The 15,070-nt window shown below is 43.9% G+C and overlaps 1 protein-coding gene across 1 annotated transcript in view; it reads left to right on the top strand.

Moving 5' to 3' along the window:
• Positions 1 to 319: 319 nt before the first annotated feature.
• The window catches only part of GNS (glucosamine (N-acetyl)-6-sulfatase), a 28,302-nt gene continuing 13,551 nt past the window's right edge, over positions 320 to 15,070 (top strand). Inside the window, exons 1-7 of the mRNA XM_066634085.1 lie at positions 320 to 506; positions 2,383 to 2,442; positions 5,247 to 5,453; positions 10,450 to 10,515; positions 11,483 to 11,581; positions 12,377 to 12,544; positions 14,350 to 14,432. Of these exons, the coding sequence (XP_066490182.1) occupies positions 363 to 506; positions 2,383 to 2,442; positions 5,247 to 5,453; positions 10,450 to 10,515; positions 11,483 to 11,581; positions 12,377 to 12,544; positions 14,350 to 14,432 (827 nt within the window). The 5' untranslated portion in view covers positions 320 to 362. The remainder of the gene's footprint in view (positions 507 to 2,382; positions 2,443 to 5,246; positions 5,454 to 10,449; positions 10,516 to 11,482; positions 11,582 to 12,376; positions 12,545 to 14,349; positions 14,433 to 15,070) is intronic.

Below are 15,070 nucleotides of genomic sequence, written 5' to 3'. Positions count from 1 at the left end.
GCGCCTGGCTCTCTGAACGTGCGCCCCAGGCCACGGGGTGCGCAGCGCGGACAGCCCAGGGGGGCAGCAGCGGGGTGGGGGAGGCGCTCCAGGGCCTCTGAGGGGGCGGGGAGGCGCGCGCGCACCCCCGTCTCCGCCCCGCCCCCAGCGCGCGGGAGTCCTCGTACTCCGAGAGGCGCGCCCGCCCTCGGCCTCCAGGCGCCGGAGTTCCCGTCAGGTGACGCCGCTGCCGCCTCGCTCCCCTCCTGGCCGCGCTCCGAAGGGGCGGGGCTGCGCGCGCCTGCCTGCCCGCCCGGCTCGTGACTCCGCCGCCCGCCCCTCAGGTGCAGCTCCCTCCGCGCGGCCCCGTCTCCGGCGCAGGGATGGCGCGCGCCGCTCCGGCCCGGCCGCTGCTGCTCCTGCTGGCCCTGCTCGGCTGCGGGGCGTCCTCCGGCGCCAGCAGGGCGCGGAAGCCCAACGTGGTCCTCATCCTGACCGACGACCAGGACGCCTGCCTCGGAGGAATGGTGAGGGAGCCCCGCTGGGGCTGTGCTGGGGCTGGCGGCCCTGGAGGCCGGGCCTCGCCCTGCCTCTCCGCAGCCCAGCCTGTGCGGCTCTGCCTGGCCCAGCGCCCCTTCCTCCCGGCTGCAGGGGACGCGCAGGGAGCAGCCCGGAGGGAGTCCTTTGCGCGCGGGCTGCTTTCCCGCAGGACCGCAAGCGTGGCAGGTGCACCACTGCAAGGATAGGTCCTGCGAGCCCAGTGCTCTGCCGGTACGCAGTGCCCCATGCGCAAGGCTAGGGACGTGCCCTGGTGGGGAGGCAGGTGAGCTTGGGTGCCTCACACGGCGGCCGCGCTTTCCGAAGGCCTCCAGTGGGGAGGCTCTGCCTCACCTGCCTCCCACCCACGGCAGGTCCCTGCGTAAGACCACCAAGTGTGTGGCAGTTCCAGAGAAAGGACTGCAACAGCCCTTCACGTGTTCATCTTCAACCTGTGGCAAATGGGCTGCAAGGCACACACCCATCTTGGACTTGGTAAGAAAAGCAGTCATTTATAGTGGTGTTCCTCAAGGTTTGGCCTCCGCCGTACTGCTTCTCGTGGTCCACTGGTTCAAAGCACCACCAGAAGTAACTGGCAATGATGTCATTGCCAGTTACTTCTAGGTCGGAAGGCTGAATGTGACATAACAAACACCAGTAAGAAGCTCAGAGTGGACAGTAGGGTGGGCTTGAGTGAGGGAAAGCATGCTTTGGGGCCTCCTATAACTGTTGTGTTGTATTCCTGGTCTCTGCTGGACAGCAGGGGTCTAGGGGTCCCGCGAATACCACCAGTCAACACCTCAAGTACCACTGGTAGTACCTGTACCACTGATTGAGAAACACTCCTTTATAGTGAAAGCAATACAGTTTCCACTGGCGTAATGCACAGAATAGAGGACGACTTTTGCTTGCTAGAAACAGCAGCACCTGTAGAAAGGCAACTGAGGACTTTACTTCACAGGAAATACTAGCTGCCTGTTGATCAACCCAAACCTGGCAAAAAAAGAAGTACCCTTTGCAGAGATTCCCTCTGCTGCCACTTTCATGGAAAGGGATGCGGATCTCTATATGCTCTGTGTTCCTTCTACTAGTGGTCATACCTTCTTGGTTCCAAAGGTTAAATGAGGTTATTCTTGGATTCTGTTTAAGAGTACACAAACTTTCTTGTTACTTGCTCCTGTGTGTTAACGTGTGTGTTGTTTCTGGAGATGACAAAAGTAAATGGATATCCAAATAATTCTTAAATCAGTGTTGTGACTTGCTACAATCATAATTTTAATGAATACAATTTTAAAATATTTTATTTTCAAAGGTCACTAGAGCAGTGATTCCCAAACTTTTAGCATCAGGATCCACCTTTTAAAAAAAAAAATCACTTTACCAGCCACTCAAGCCTCTGTGACTATAATGGTGACTGAGCAGCAGTGCTTCCAGTGTTTAACCCTTAAAAGCCTAATTAGTTTGTTGCTTTCATGAACCACCAAAAATTGAATTGTGACCCACTGGTGGTCATAGACTCAAAGTTTGGACTAGATGGTTATCTTAAATTCTTTGGAGTGGGAACTTTAGTAAAAGTCTCCTGGGTGTCATAAGAACTAACATCTTATCAGTCAAACTTATTCGTCAGTATTATTAATTAAGTTGAACAGATACTTTAAAATTTAAGAGGTCACTGCAGCAAAATAAGAATGGCAATGATTCTTTTGGTTTTATGTCTGTATTTTTCTTCACTGATTCCTAGTTCAATGATATTGAAAGTTTTCTTGGTCCAAATAGAATTAGTGTTCAAAACAGATACTGAAAAACCAATCTGAAGCTGCCCTGCTAGTGCCTACCGCTTTTATGCTTCTTTTCTCTCTTTCACAGACGCCTATGAAAAAGACCAATGCCCTTATTGCAGAAATGGGGATAACCTTCTCAAATTCGGTAAGTACTGAAATTTTTAACTGTCTTGGATTTGCAGAAGGTGTTTATTTTACAACCAAATGCAGTTGTGTAGTTCAGTGGTTCCCAAACATTTTAGAGCTGCAGTTTTCAACCTTTTTCGTCACATGGCACACTGACGAGGTGCTAAAATTACCAAGGCACACCATCAGTATTTTGACCATTGACAGGGCGCACCATGCTGCTGGTAGACAGCTCAAATCCCCTAATGGCCCTACTAATAAACGACCCTCCCCAAAATTCTGTGGCACACCTGCGGACCATCCACGACACACCAATGTGCCACGGCAGTGGTTGAAAATGGCTGCCCTAGAGGCTACTGCCTGATTTTTTTAATGCCAAGGGGTTTGGCTATAATGGTAATTGGGCAGCAGTTCTTTCCCCCCCCTCCAGTAGCAGCTTGTCTAACCCTTGATTCACATAGCCTAATCTGCCCTATTACTTTCATAAACCACCAAAAATTGGGTCAAGATCCATTGATGGGTCCCGGACCCACAGTTTTAGAACTGTTGGTGTGGTTCTTATAAGAAAACTGAAAGAAGGAAGGGACCTGGAAGGATGGCAGATAAAAGAAACACTATTTATTAACCCATTTCTGCCCAGTTCACAGGTGTACACATTTGGTCCCTATTGGGCAGAGAAATGGCTTAAACTTAAGGCATGGAGAGAAAGCTGGGCAGAACTATTGCTGTGGAACTGCATTCAGGTGGCAACTCTTTCCTATTCCAATTCCATGTTTCCAAAAGGACATCCTAGAAGGAATTCAGAAAAAGGCAACTTAAATGATTAAAAAAAAAAATTCTCTATAGAGTCAGGAGGTGAGCCAGGCAGAAACTGGTGATGTAGCAATGCCATAGGGTTAGCTTCTGCTACCCAGTTAAGTCTGCTGCATGGAACACCTGCTGCATCATGCCTTGTAATAAGGCCTGCCTTGATAACATGAAACTGTAGCCTGTTCTTGAAGTCGAAGTGTTCACTCTCTAGGTATGTATTAGAGAGGGGGAGGGGAAGCTTGTGAATTCACAGCTCACTAGAACATCCACATAGTGGTAACCTTGGTCTAGTGTGGTGTCTGAATTTGGCCTTTGTCTTTGCCAGTGGAATAGAGAAGAGAAAAGATTCCCAAGGGCTGTGTTCTGGGAGGTGCCATAGGAACTGTTGTGTTAAGCTCACCAAAGTCTAGTTGGTGGTAATTTTTAAATTTTGATCAACCTGTATTCAGGGCCAATACTATCATTAGCCCAAGTAAGCAGCCACATTAGGTTCAGACCTCAGATGTGCTCAGTTTTATACAATTTAGTTTTTTAAATCCATGTAAAAACTCTACTGACAAATTATATTTATTTTAAGATAAATGACACAGCAGTGCTATAGAATATAATTATAAAGTCTTGTGAAAAAAATCGGATGGAGAGGGAGGTAAGTAGTTAGCCTTGCCTAGAGTGCAAACTAGCATGGCACTGGCTGTGCCTGTATCTCTATCCTAGAGGAGACCTCTCCATACGTGCCCTGTGATAGGTTAAAACATGTTCCCTGTGGTATTTAGCACCTACATGAAGCACCTGGAAAGCATTCAAGTGTTGGGACGTAGGTGTCATAAATATGCTAATGACATCCTGTTCTATTTCTCTGTACCACTGAATGGTAGGGAGGCTGTGGGTATCTAGCATGTTACCTTAGGGGCTGTAGGGGACTAGATAAAGGCTAACAAGCTGAAATTAAATGCACTCAAAGCAGAGGTCCTCTTGGTCTGGAGATCTATAATGCAATATCAGGCTATCAGTCTGTTCTGAATGGGGTTGCACTCCCTCTGCAGGAGCAGGTTTGCAGTTACAGGTCCTCCTGAATAGCCAAGGTTGTCAGTGTTGCAGCTCTTTTCCAGCTTATGCTGAAGTGCCAACTGTGGCTTTACTTCTGTTGGTCAGAGCTGACCACAGTTTTCCGTGCATTGGTGGCATCAAGGCTTAATTATTGCTCTGTATGTGAGATTGCCCTTGAAAACTGTCTGAAAATGGCATTTGAGGCAGAATGCACTGTTCATGGTAGCTTGGAAGTTGGCTTGGTCAAATCTCTGCTCCTGTGGCTGCACTGGCTGCTAGTTCATTTCTGGGTTGCAATTCAGGGTGCTGGTGCTGACATTTTTAAGCCAGGGTGGCCTGTTTCCTAAGGTCATCTGGTGGGGGCTTTTCTACTGTGCTACCACCAGCTGAAACTAGGGTGGCAGTGTGGGTGAAGGTCTTTTCTGTGGTGGCAGCACCAGAGTTGTGGAACTCCTTCTCTTTAGAACTGAGAACCTCGCCCTCATTGTTGAAGAAAACTTTTCAACATCTGTTGAAGGGGAACTCTTCTGGCAGGTTTTAAAATGTTTTGTCTTACCTTTTCAGCCTAATATTTTCTGTTAACGTGTTTCTAGTGGTGGTATTTTTATTGATGGTCATGTCTGGTTTTATTATATTCTATGCTTTTTAATTATACTGTAAGCTACTTTGGTTAAAAAGGGAAAGGCAGAGTAGACGTTCTAAAATAAATAAAAATGTATACTCTGCATTCGGATTCAAATCCAACTGATTGCTTACAGCTTGGTTTTTGCAAGTAGTACTACTTTTGCCTCAGTTCTGTCAATAAAATAGAAATGTTAGTAATCTGTTAGTTTCTTAGGGTAAATCACATAGGGTTTCTACATTCTTATTGCACACTAAAAATGTACCAACAGCCAATTCTTTAGTTATTGTTAGAAATACCTGCTGTATAACACTTGTTCCATGTTCTTTCATTTTGTTTTTTAGTATGTGCCCAGTGCATTGTGCTGTCCCAGTAGAGCCAGCATCTTGTCAGGAAAATACCCACATAATCACCATGTTGTCAACAACACTTTAGAAGGAAATTGCAGTAGCAAAGCCTGGCAAAAGATTCAGGAACCGTATACCTTTCCAGCTATCCTCAAGTCTATGTGTGGCTATCAGACATTCTTTGCTGGGAAATATTTGAATGAGGTATGCTTTTATATATTTTGCTTGATCTTACTTGAACTCTGTTTAAAAGTTTGTGTGCATGTCTGTGTATTATGACCTCCCTGCAAAGGTCAAGGAATATTTGTCTAAAATTGTCCAGAAACAGAAAGAGAAATTTAATAAGCAAACTAGAATTTACAACTAACTTATAAAACTTGGAAAGACTTTTTTGATATTACAGCCACCACACATAAGCACCTGGAAATGCTTCTGTCGAGTGTTTGCTTCACACAGCAGTAGTATGTAGGGAACTGCTTCTTTAATTTTGGATTACCAAGATTATGTGAAGTCTGCTTGCCAGTTGCCCCCCAGAATGGTGGTGGTTGTCATGATGTTTCTAAATGCAATTGAATTTAGAAATGAGTTTCTAAATGCAACTTTCAGACAGCCAGCATCTGTTGTAAAGAGTCCAGTCTCTCCAGAGTAGATGGACGCTGTTTAAAACAATGAGACCCAGTGGAAGTTTGTATTGCAAAGAAAGAAGGGCTGGACTAAGTTCATGAGGGTACTGGCATGGCTAACGAGCAAAGTTAGAGAGGCTGTAAAAGGTTAGGAAGCTTCCTTCTGTAAATGGAAGTCTTGTCCAAATGAGGAGAATAAAAAGGAACACAAACTCTGGCAAAAGAAATGTAAGAAGCTGATACAGGAGCCCAAGAAAGACTTTGAGGAATGCATGGCCAGCAACATAAAGAATAATAAAAGCTTCTTCTGCCTGAGAGGCGGTTGGACCACTAGATGGAAAAGGAGAGATAAAAGGGAGAGGAGAGAAATTAATGAATTAAATCTGTCTTCACTACAGAAGACCTCGGGCAGATACTGCTATCAGAGCAGCTCCTCCTGACTCGGAGGATAGAAGTTATCAATTAGATCTAGAACAAGTTAAGAGATGTTCTAGATCTAATTGATAAGTTAAAGATCAGTAAGTCGCCATGCCCAGATGGCATCCACCTAGAGTTATTAAGGAACTGAAGATTGAAGTTGCTGTTCTTTTAACTGTAATATGCTACTTGTTCCTTAAAAATGGCCATGGTGCCGGAGGACAGGAGGGTAGCAAATGCAACACCAATCTTTTAAAAAGGAAGGAGGGGAGACACAGGAAACTATAGGCCAGTCAGCCTAACACCTGTTCCAGGTAAGATGGTAAAAAGCCTAATTAAAGATAAAACACACAGAAGAACAAGTTTTTCTGAGGGAGAAACACCACTACTTCTGTAAGGGTAAGTTTTTTAGAATACAAACATTTTAGAATTCTTTGAAAAGGTCAACAGGCATGTGGATGCATGACAATCCATGAATATTATATACCTGGATTTTCAGAAGGGATTTGATACCGTCCCTCAGGAAAGGCTGCTGAGAACTGCACAGTCGGAGAGTAAGAGGGCAGGTCATCTTATGGATTAAGAATTAATTGAGGACCAGAAAACAGAGTGGGTGTCAATAGGCTGTTTTCACAGTGGAGAGAGGTGAAAAGCGGTATGCCCCAGGGAACTGTCCTGGACAAGGTGGTGAAGACCAGAAGGAATTGTAAAGAAATCCAGAAGGATCTCTCCAAACTGGGAGAATGGGCAGCAAAATGGCAGATGCATGTAAGTGTAAGTGTAAGTGTAAAGTAATGCTTATTGGGGCAAAAAATCAAAACTTCATATATAGGCTATTGGGTTCTGAGGTTTCTTTGGCAGCTCGGGAGAGAGATCTTAGGGACCTGGTGGACAGCTCGATGAAAATGTCAACCCAAATATGCGGCAGCAGTGAAGAAGACCAGTTCCATGGTAGCGATCATTAAAAAGGGGATTAAGATTAAAACAGCTAATATTATAGCCATTGTACAAATCGATGGTACGGCCACACCTGGAGTACTGTGTTCAGTTCTGGTCAGTTGTTGGCATCCTTCAGTCTCGGAAGACTATGGTGTCACGCTCTAAATGGTGGTTCTGGAACAGTGTCCTCTCCAGTGCACGAAGCCTGGGTAAAGTAGGTATGGAGGATAGGCTGTTTCCCATGCAGCAAATCCCCCCTCTCCACGTCGCTGAAATGGTCCAATGGAAAGGCAGAGGCCAATACGGTTGGTTCCAGCGGCGTCGCAGGAGTTGCCAGAACGTGACTGTGTTCAGCCATGAACTGCCTCAGGGACTCCGGCTCTGGATTTTGCCTCGAGGTTGACTCCTGAAGCCTTTTCCATAACTGGATGTAGCCACAAGGCAGTGGAGGTTTGGGATCAGAGTTTTCCTTCTCTCAGATGAGCTGCCTTCCCAGGCTGATGAGCCCCATCTACCCGGTGGCTGTTTAGTCGCTTCTTACGACAAGTACAGCCAAACTGAGGGCCTATTCTTATCCCCAGCCCCCAGGGGAAACCACATTTTGAAAAGTTCTGGTCACCACAGAAACCACAGTTCTGGTCACCACATCTTGAAAAGGATATCATGGAACTAGAAAAGGTGAAGACAGTGACAAAATTTATTACTGGGCTGTCCCTTATGAGGAAAGGCTTCAGCGTTCAGTCTAGAAAAGATCTGCCTGAGGGAGGACATGATTGAGACATGCAGAATTATGCAGGGGATGAATAGAGTGACTAGAGGGATGCTCTGTTCTCTACTTGCCCAGAACCAGGGAACATCCACTAAAATTATTGGGTGAGTTAGGACAGACAAAAGAAAATATTTCTTTATCAGGCTTGTAATTAGTCTGTGGAACTCCTTGCCACAGGACATGGTGATGGCATCTGGCCTAAATGCCTTTAAAACAGGATTGGACAGATTTTTGGAGGAAAAGTTTATCACAGGTTACAAGCCCTGATGGGGATGTACAGTCTGAGATTAGCTGGTCGCTCATTATGAGGACCGGATAGGAATTTTTTTTCTATCATACAAATTGGCCATGAATGATAGTTTTTCACCTGCCCCAGACTGGTGAGAAAGGGAGGATGTGTTCAGTAGGTTTCATGTGTTAAAAATTGGTCACTTGTATTTAATAAAGTGGCTCATGTTAAAACCAAGGGCAGTCTGATGCCTTTGTTGGAGGTGCGAGGGTAAATAGAATGCCAGGTGCAGGGGAGTGGCAGGAAGATGCAGGTCTTTTGTGTTCTTGTCTGCTCCCTGAGGCATCGGTGGGCCACTGTGAGATAACAGGAAGCTGAACTAGATGAGCCATGGGCCTGATCTTTCAGGGCTGTTATGTAGTTTCCTTGTGTCTCCCCTATGAGAAACATATCCTGGGGTTTTTATCTAGTGTTTGTAGTATCAAGGCTGACTCAAGGGTGGAATGCAGCCCAGCGTGGAGTTCAGAAAAGCTGGGTGTAAAGCAGACATCAACATTCTGATGTCTGACAGAGCATATCCGGTAAACTAGCTTTCCTAAGGACAATATTTACAGTATAGGGTTTTCTCTTTCTTGCATCTCTAGGCTTAATTTTTGTTGTGGGAAATTGCTGTTACAACTCAACCCATTGTAATCTTAGAACTGACTAGTCTAAATTGACTCATTTACTCATTAGCAATTCTAAACTGATGTCTGTATTTGAGAGGTAATACCAAAACTGAGAAACATAGGATTTTTTGATATTTTATCACATATACTATGTGTGTAGAAGTTGTAAGAAGTCAACAGATGTATCGGGCACTATTACTGCACTATTTCAGCTCGTTGGAGAGTTAAAATCAATATGTCTGCAGACATGTAAAACTAGGTCCATATCCAAGTTATACTGTCAGACCTCGGCATCCATGAGGTTTCCGTTTCCGGAACCCCACAGATACCAAACCTCTGAATAATGAAATCCACGGGTGGGGATAGGCACCCATGCCCAGAAGGTGGTCTGAGGCCCTCAGAAGACCTTAGAAATGCACTTCTGGTTTAAAAAACAACAACAACCACCCAGAAGTGCGTTCTAAGGCCTTCCAGGGACCTTCAGAAGCTTGGAGACTTTTCCAGTTGCACCCAGGACATACAGTTTGGCCTCCTTGTTGGGACCCATGGTAAGTCAAACCTCCAGGTCCCAAATCAGCAGATAATGAGGACTGACCTGTGTAGTGTTATTCCTTTACATGGTAACTGGTTTTAAAAACCTACAAGGAATAGCCGAATTCTTCCTTCTTTAGCTACCAAAATAGAGGAGGAATAATAAGTTATTATTCTCTTTGCTGTGTTTAGATGCAAAAATGAATGATAATCTTAACCAGTGCAACTTGCTGATATGTCTTATAACTTTAAAATGACTGGGTTGATATACATCCTTGAAATACATCCCTGTATATCCCTGAAATACTTTCACTATATGTGGATCTTTACATAGACACCCTCCTGCCACTAAATATGAGGGTTGTGAATATAAAACAGCTGTGACTTCAAGGGGACAATGCATCTTGTAGGCAAATGAAACAAGGTATTGCCAACATAGTATTTTCAAGGGCCAGTGTATTCTTCAGACAGAGGAATTGGGAGCAAGATTTGCAAAACAAACTGAGGGCCAAATCCTATACAACTTTCCAGCCCTGGTGTAGCCATACCAATGGAATTTGCTCTGCATCCTGTGGTGGGAGGGTAGTTATGGAGGCCTCCTCAAGGTAAGGGACTATTTGTTCCCTTGCATAGGGAATGCATTGCAGCTGCATTGGGGCTGGAAAATTGGATAGGATTGGGACCTGACACTGCTAATAGTGGTTAAGTTTCATGAAAAGTTGGTACCATCTGGAAGAGCTGTGTGTGCTTGGGCATAGCTGAGGCACGGCATGCAAAATCCAAAGAGAGATCTGAAACAAGTCATAATTTTATAGTGGAATTTTTGTACTTAAAACTGTACTTAAAACTATCGGCGAGCTCTTGACCATACTTTTGAGTAAAATTTGGCGAGGTTCCCAGATGCCTGATAAAATAGCTTTGGGGCTTTTGTTCAGGGCTTCCATGCTGCAAGTTGGCCATCAGTGGGTTGAAAGAATCCTGTTAACTACTGGCTCACATAAATGGTTGATTCTTTTAATTTTAGTATGGGTCAGAAGATGCAGGTGGAATTGGCCATGTTCCTCCTGGATGGAGTTTTTGGTATGCATTGGTAAGTGTCACATAATTATCATTCATATTCTTAATTTCATGGGCTGTTAGAATTGTCTTAGGTATGTTTTTCTAATGGATTGATGTCAGTTAACCTTGGCCAGCCTTTCCTATTCAGTGGGGCAGCCGCATTCTAGGTCAGAACCCACAAGCCCCCTAGTGTCACTGCCGTCTGTCATGATAGGTGCCCTTCTCCCTTTACCCCACTTTTCCCTTACTCTGCCATGATGCTGCTGCCCCTCCTGATGCTGCTTTCTCCTTTTCCTGTTCCTGGGCTTTTGGAAAAGCAGAGGTGAGGGAACAGAAGGCAGTGTGAGCTTGAATAGAGCTGACAGTCAGATCACTTAAAGAAGACACAAGGGTGATTGTGATCACGAAAAATCTTGAGTGTGCAGAGCTGTGCTGGTCATGTGAATGGAATCCAGGGTGCTGCTGCACTTCTGCATGGAGCACCTGCTATCATTTTAGCGCAGTGTAATGTACAAAAGATGTTTAGTGTAATGGCAAAGAATGTGAGCTACAAGGCAGGAAGTCCCCAGTTCAGGCATTGTCTTAGCCACAGACTTTGGCCTGTTCATAGACAAGCATGTTCACTGACTGTATAAAAGCTCTGGATAAAATAATGCTTTTAACAGAACTTGGAACTAAGTAAATTTTGCATCAGATAGACCTTTCTGTTAAGAGTATTCCATAAATGGAGAGTCTTATGGAAAAATTCTCCTGGTTGCCGCTCCACTCAAGATGGGGGCACTCTAAAAAACTGTCTGAACATACAGGCAAAGTTTTGTGGAAGCAAGTGGTGGTTTTGGAATCTGGATTTGTTTTTAGGGTTCAGAGTTGGTTACTAGACTGCTGTCTTAAAACTGTGGAATAGTTAAATTCCTTACCATGGTTAAATTTACTGTAACTTAAAACACAGAGCTGCCTAGTTTCTCCACATATGAAGTGGCTTTTGTTTTATTTCACAGGAAAAAAACTCAAAGTACTACAATTACACACTTTCAGTGAACGGAAAAGCACGGAAGCATGGTGAGAACTACAGTGTTGATTACCTCACGGATGTACTGGTGAGAATTTCTCAACAACTGGTATTTAGCAAGACATGTTTTTATTTGGTTCGAGTACTATGTTAAGTTGAACTTATTAGGTAATCCTGAAGCAAACTAGTTTATCAAGATCCTGTGTGCAAATCAACTTTGCAAATCCTACAGTACAGTGTGTCCTGCTTTACAGAGACACTTGTAGAAAAATACAGGTACTCCCAGTTCCCAGTTCTGTATGCAGTGACTCAGTTCCAACCTTGTCCCAAACCATGAAGACAAAAATTTGAGTGTTTTTGGCCTGTTGTTTGAATTGACTAATCATAGTTATGGCCATTGCTTTGTTTCTGGAGGTCACTACAGTGAGAGGTTGCAGTGTGGAGCTGATGGGTAAGGTTAGACAAGCCGCTCCAAATCTAAATGGTCTGCTTGTATGCCTGGAATCTCAAATTAATGAGTGACTTCTTGCAGAGAGGTGCTCTAAACATAAATGTTTGAAGTTGCAATTTTTTAACAAATTCTTCTCCTGCAAGTGGGTGACAACATGGCATTTTTCTAAGGTGAAATGCTACGCCTAAGGAAAGCTCAAGGTTTATTTTCAGAATGTAACAAGAAATTAATATTGCCTAATCTCACAAAGCATTACTTATATAGTAAAATGAAAATAAAGGAGCACATGAAATAAGTTTAACTCTTCAAGCACTTCAGGTATTTGTAAGTTTTGACTTTAACCTAAATATCTGTTTCTTGCTGTCTGCATGGATGACAGTTTAATAGTATTTTGTGATTTGGAATGTTAAAATAACAAGTGTTTGTGTTCAGGCCAACATGTCCTTGGACTTCCTGGAATATAAGTCCAACTTTGAGCCATTCTTCATGATGATAGCAACTCCAGCACCTCACTCACCTTGGATAGCTGCTCCTCAATATAAACAAACCTTCCAGAATGTCAGTGCTCCAAGAAACAGTAATTTCAATATTCATGGAAAGGTATGGGTTTGTTGATACTTAACAAATAGGTTTGATTAATGCATGCTCAAAATAATTAATGGGTAAATGCCATGGAAAAGCCAAGTCAAGGAAATCAATTTGATGCCTTGAATTCATAATATCCAGTCCATTGGACATTGCCGCTCACCTCATCTCGTTGGAGGGTGGGATGAGAAACCCAGATGGTTGTAAAACAGCCAGCTGGGTAGGGTAATGATCTCACTGAGTTACTTAAGGTGAAGCCCAGGGTTACTTGTGTGTGCCTCAACTTGGCTCCATCAGAGCTCATATGGGTGTGTGGTCAAGCCCTCCTGCCTCCCCTGGGTTTGGAGAAGTGTAATGAAGTCCAGAAAGTGAAGTACATACAATTAGGATCAGCAAGATCGACCTGTTGGGGATTTTATTTTTACTTTTTAGTGTTTGTAATTGCTTGCTATACTTTTGCTAAGATCTTTTTTCTTCCATCTCCCAAGCCATCTTTAAGTCTGCTTGTGCTTTTTCTTCCTCCTTGTGTTATCCTATCATCCTGCCTTTGTTTTTAATAAACTCTTTTTATGTGTTAACTCTTCACTTGCCTGGTATCTGAATTCAGTCAGAGCCCAGGCCTTCTGGACCACTGGCTACATGCTGTAGCATAGCTTTTTGAGAATTCATCTTAACTGGGAGGGAGGCTTTCAAAGACAGTCTCTCTCTGGCTGATTTTAGTCTTTGTGGTGGAAGCACAGTCTCCTGTTTTGGTCCAGAGCAAGGGGCAGATCTGGGGAAAGGAGGAAGGCACTGGCATTCAGCCTCTTCCTCACCTTGATCGCAACTCTTGATGTCTGCATTCAGCAATTTTGTTTCCTGAACTGCTTTTGTCCTCCATTTGTCCTCCTGTACTGGTTGGCAGTACTTTGGGAACAGGCTTAGTTTTTCTTATCCATTGTGTGTATTGAATTGTTGATGCTGTAGAATCTTCTCCAGCCTTCTGACATTCAGAACCTAGAACATCCCTCTTTTGCCTCTCTAATTTATAATGCATGTAAAAGTAGATGATTTTTGCTGAAGGTCTTGAGATGGCTCTTTACTGACCAACCTACCTGTAATGTTTCTAACAATAAGCAAATCAGACAGTAAGCAAAGAGCTCCAGAACTTGAATGTACTATTTGTACAGGTTGAAGTTGCCCAGAAGTGTCTCTCTCTCAATGATGAAAATAGTGTTACTAACCAGTGTCTTGACATTATTTGACCTTCAGTTGTTGTTGAAAAGACTCCTGTCTTGAACCCACTGACCTAATCTTTTTGTTCTGCGGTCAAGTGTGTAGGAACATTGTTAGGCAGGCAGTGATGCAGTCATTCATGTTGTCAACTCCAGATTAGATTGGTGCCAGTCATGCTGATTCTAGATGAAAATCAAGGCCATGTACCTCTACCTCATAGTTTGAGAAGAGTGAGATATATTTCAATAACTTTTAGAGTATTCTGTTTCTCTACTCCTCCTGTTCAAGGCCCTGTGTTTTGTTTTAATCTTGAAGGTCTACAGTCAGCTTCAGTGTTTTGTCAAACTACTTTGTCTTTAGCCCTGTAAAAGCTTGTGTCAAAACAATATGTTTTCATTTTAAAAAGTGAGTACAGCTTTTTGGGCTTCTGTTGTACTACTTGAAGAGCATTTGGTCTGTGAGGTGCCATAGCATTTCATCTGGCCTTTGATGCTGTTCATCATTCATATGAAACTATCTGAAATATGAAAAATAAGAGAAGTCCTTTGGAAACTCCAGCTGGGCCTTCAAATCCAAAATAATGAGTGTTAATGTGTGTTTTATAGGACAAGCATTGGCTCATCAGACAAGCAAAAACTCCAATGACTAATTCATCAATACAGTTTCTAGATGATGCTTTTAGGAAAAGGTAAGAATATTTGCATTGTGTCTAAACTGAAACAAAGACATATGACTTGCAAAAATGTATTCCTTGGGAATGTGTGCAGTGTTTCCTGCTTTGTGAGATCCATTAACGAGTAATGAGCCACCTGTGACAAGCAAACTGAAACATCAGTCTTTCCTCACCAAAATAGTCCTCCAAACAGCCAGTGACCTTAACTACCATCTTAACTGTTCTCTACTATAGCTTTTACTTGCATAGCTGCTGAAAGGGATGGGCCATACCCATAGTTCATCATGCTGGTAGATCTACAAGCTTTGCTGGAGGTGGCAGGTCCTTTACAGCCCATTTCTGTGCATACTCAAAAGTTCCATTGTGTAAAGTGAGGTTTACTCCTAGGAAAGCGTGTATAGCAGTGATTCCCAAACTGTACATTGTAATGTCCTGGGGCATCACAAGGCATTTGCTGGGGCGGCAGAGTTGTCCACTGCCCTAGTAGGGAGTCAGCGCCACTCTGTGCCAAACAGTGATTGGGGACTCAATGTGGCGGGAAGAGCTCCAGCACATGAAAACCGCATGATAAGTAAAGCCCTCTGTACTGCCTCGACCCTCTTACTACTGTTTGAAGAGGTGGGCAGTGCTTCTGGAGTCAGAAGTGACTGGCG

This window comes from Tiliqua scincoides, chromosome 7 (assembly GCF_035046505.1).
Source record: "Tiliqua scincoides isolate rTilSci1 chromosome 7, rTilSci1.hap2, whole genome shotgun sequence".
NCBI lineage: Eukaryota > Metazoa > Chordata > Lepidosauria > Squamata > Scincidae > Tiliqua > Tiliqua scincoides.
This window is presented reverse-complemented; position numbering and strand designations above follow the sequence as displayed.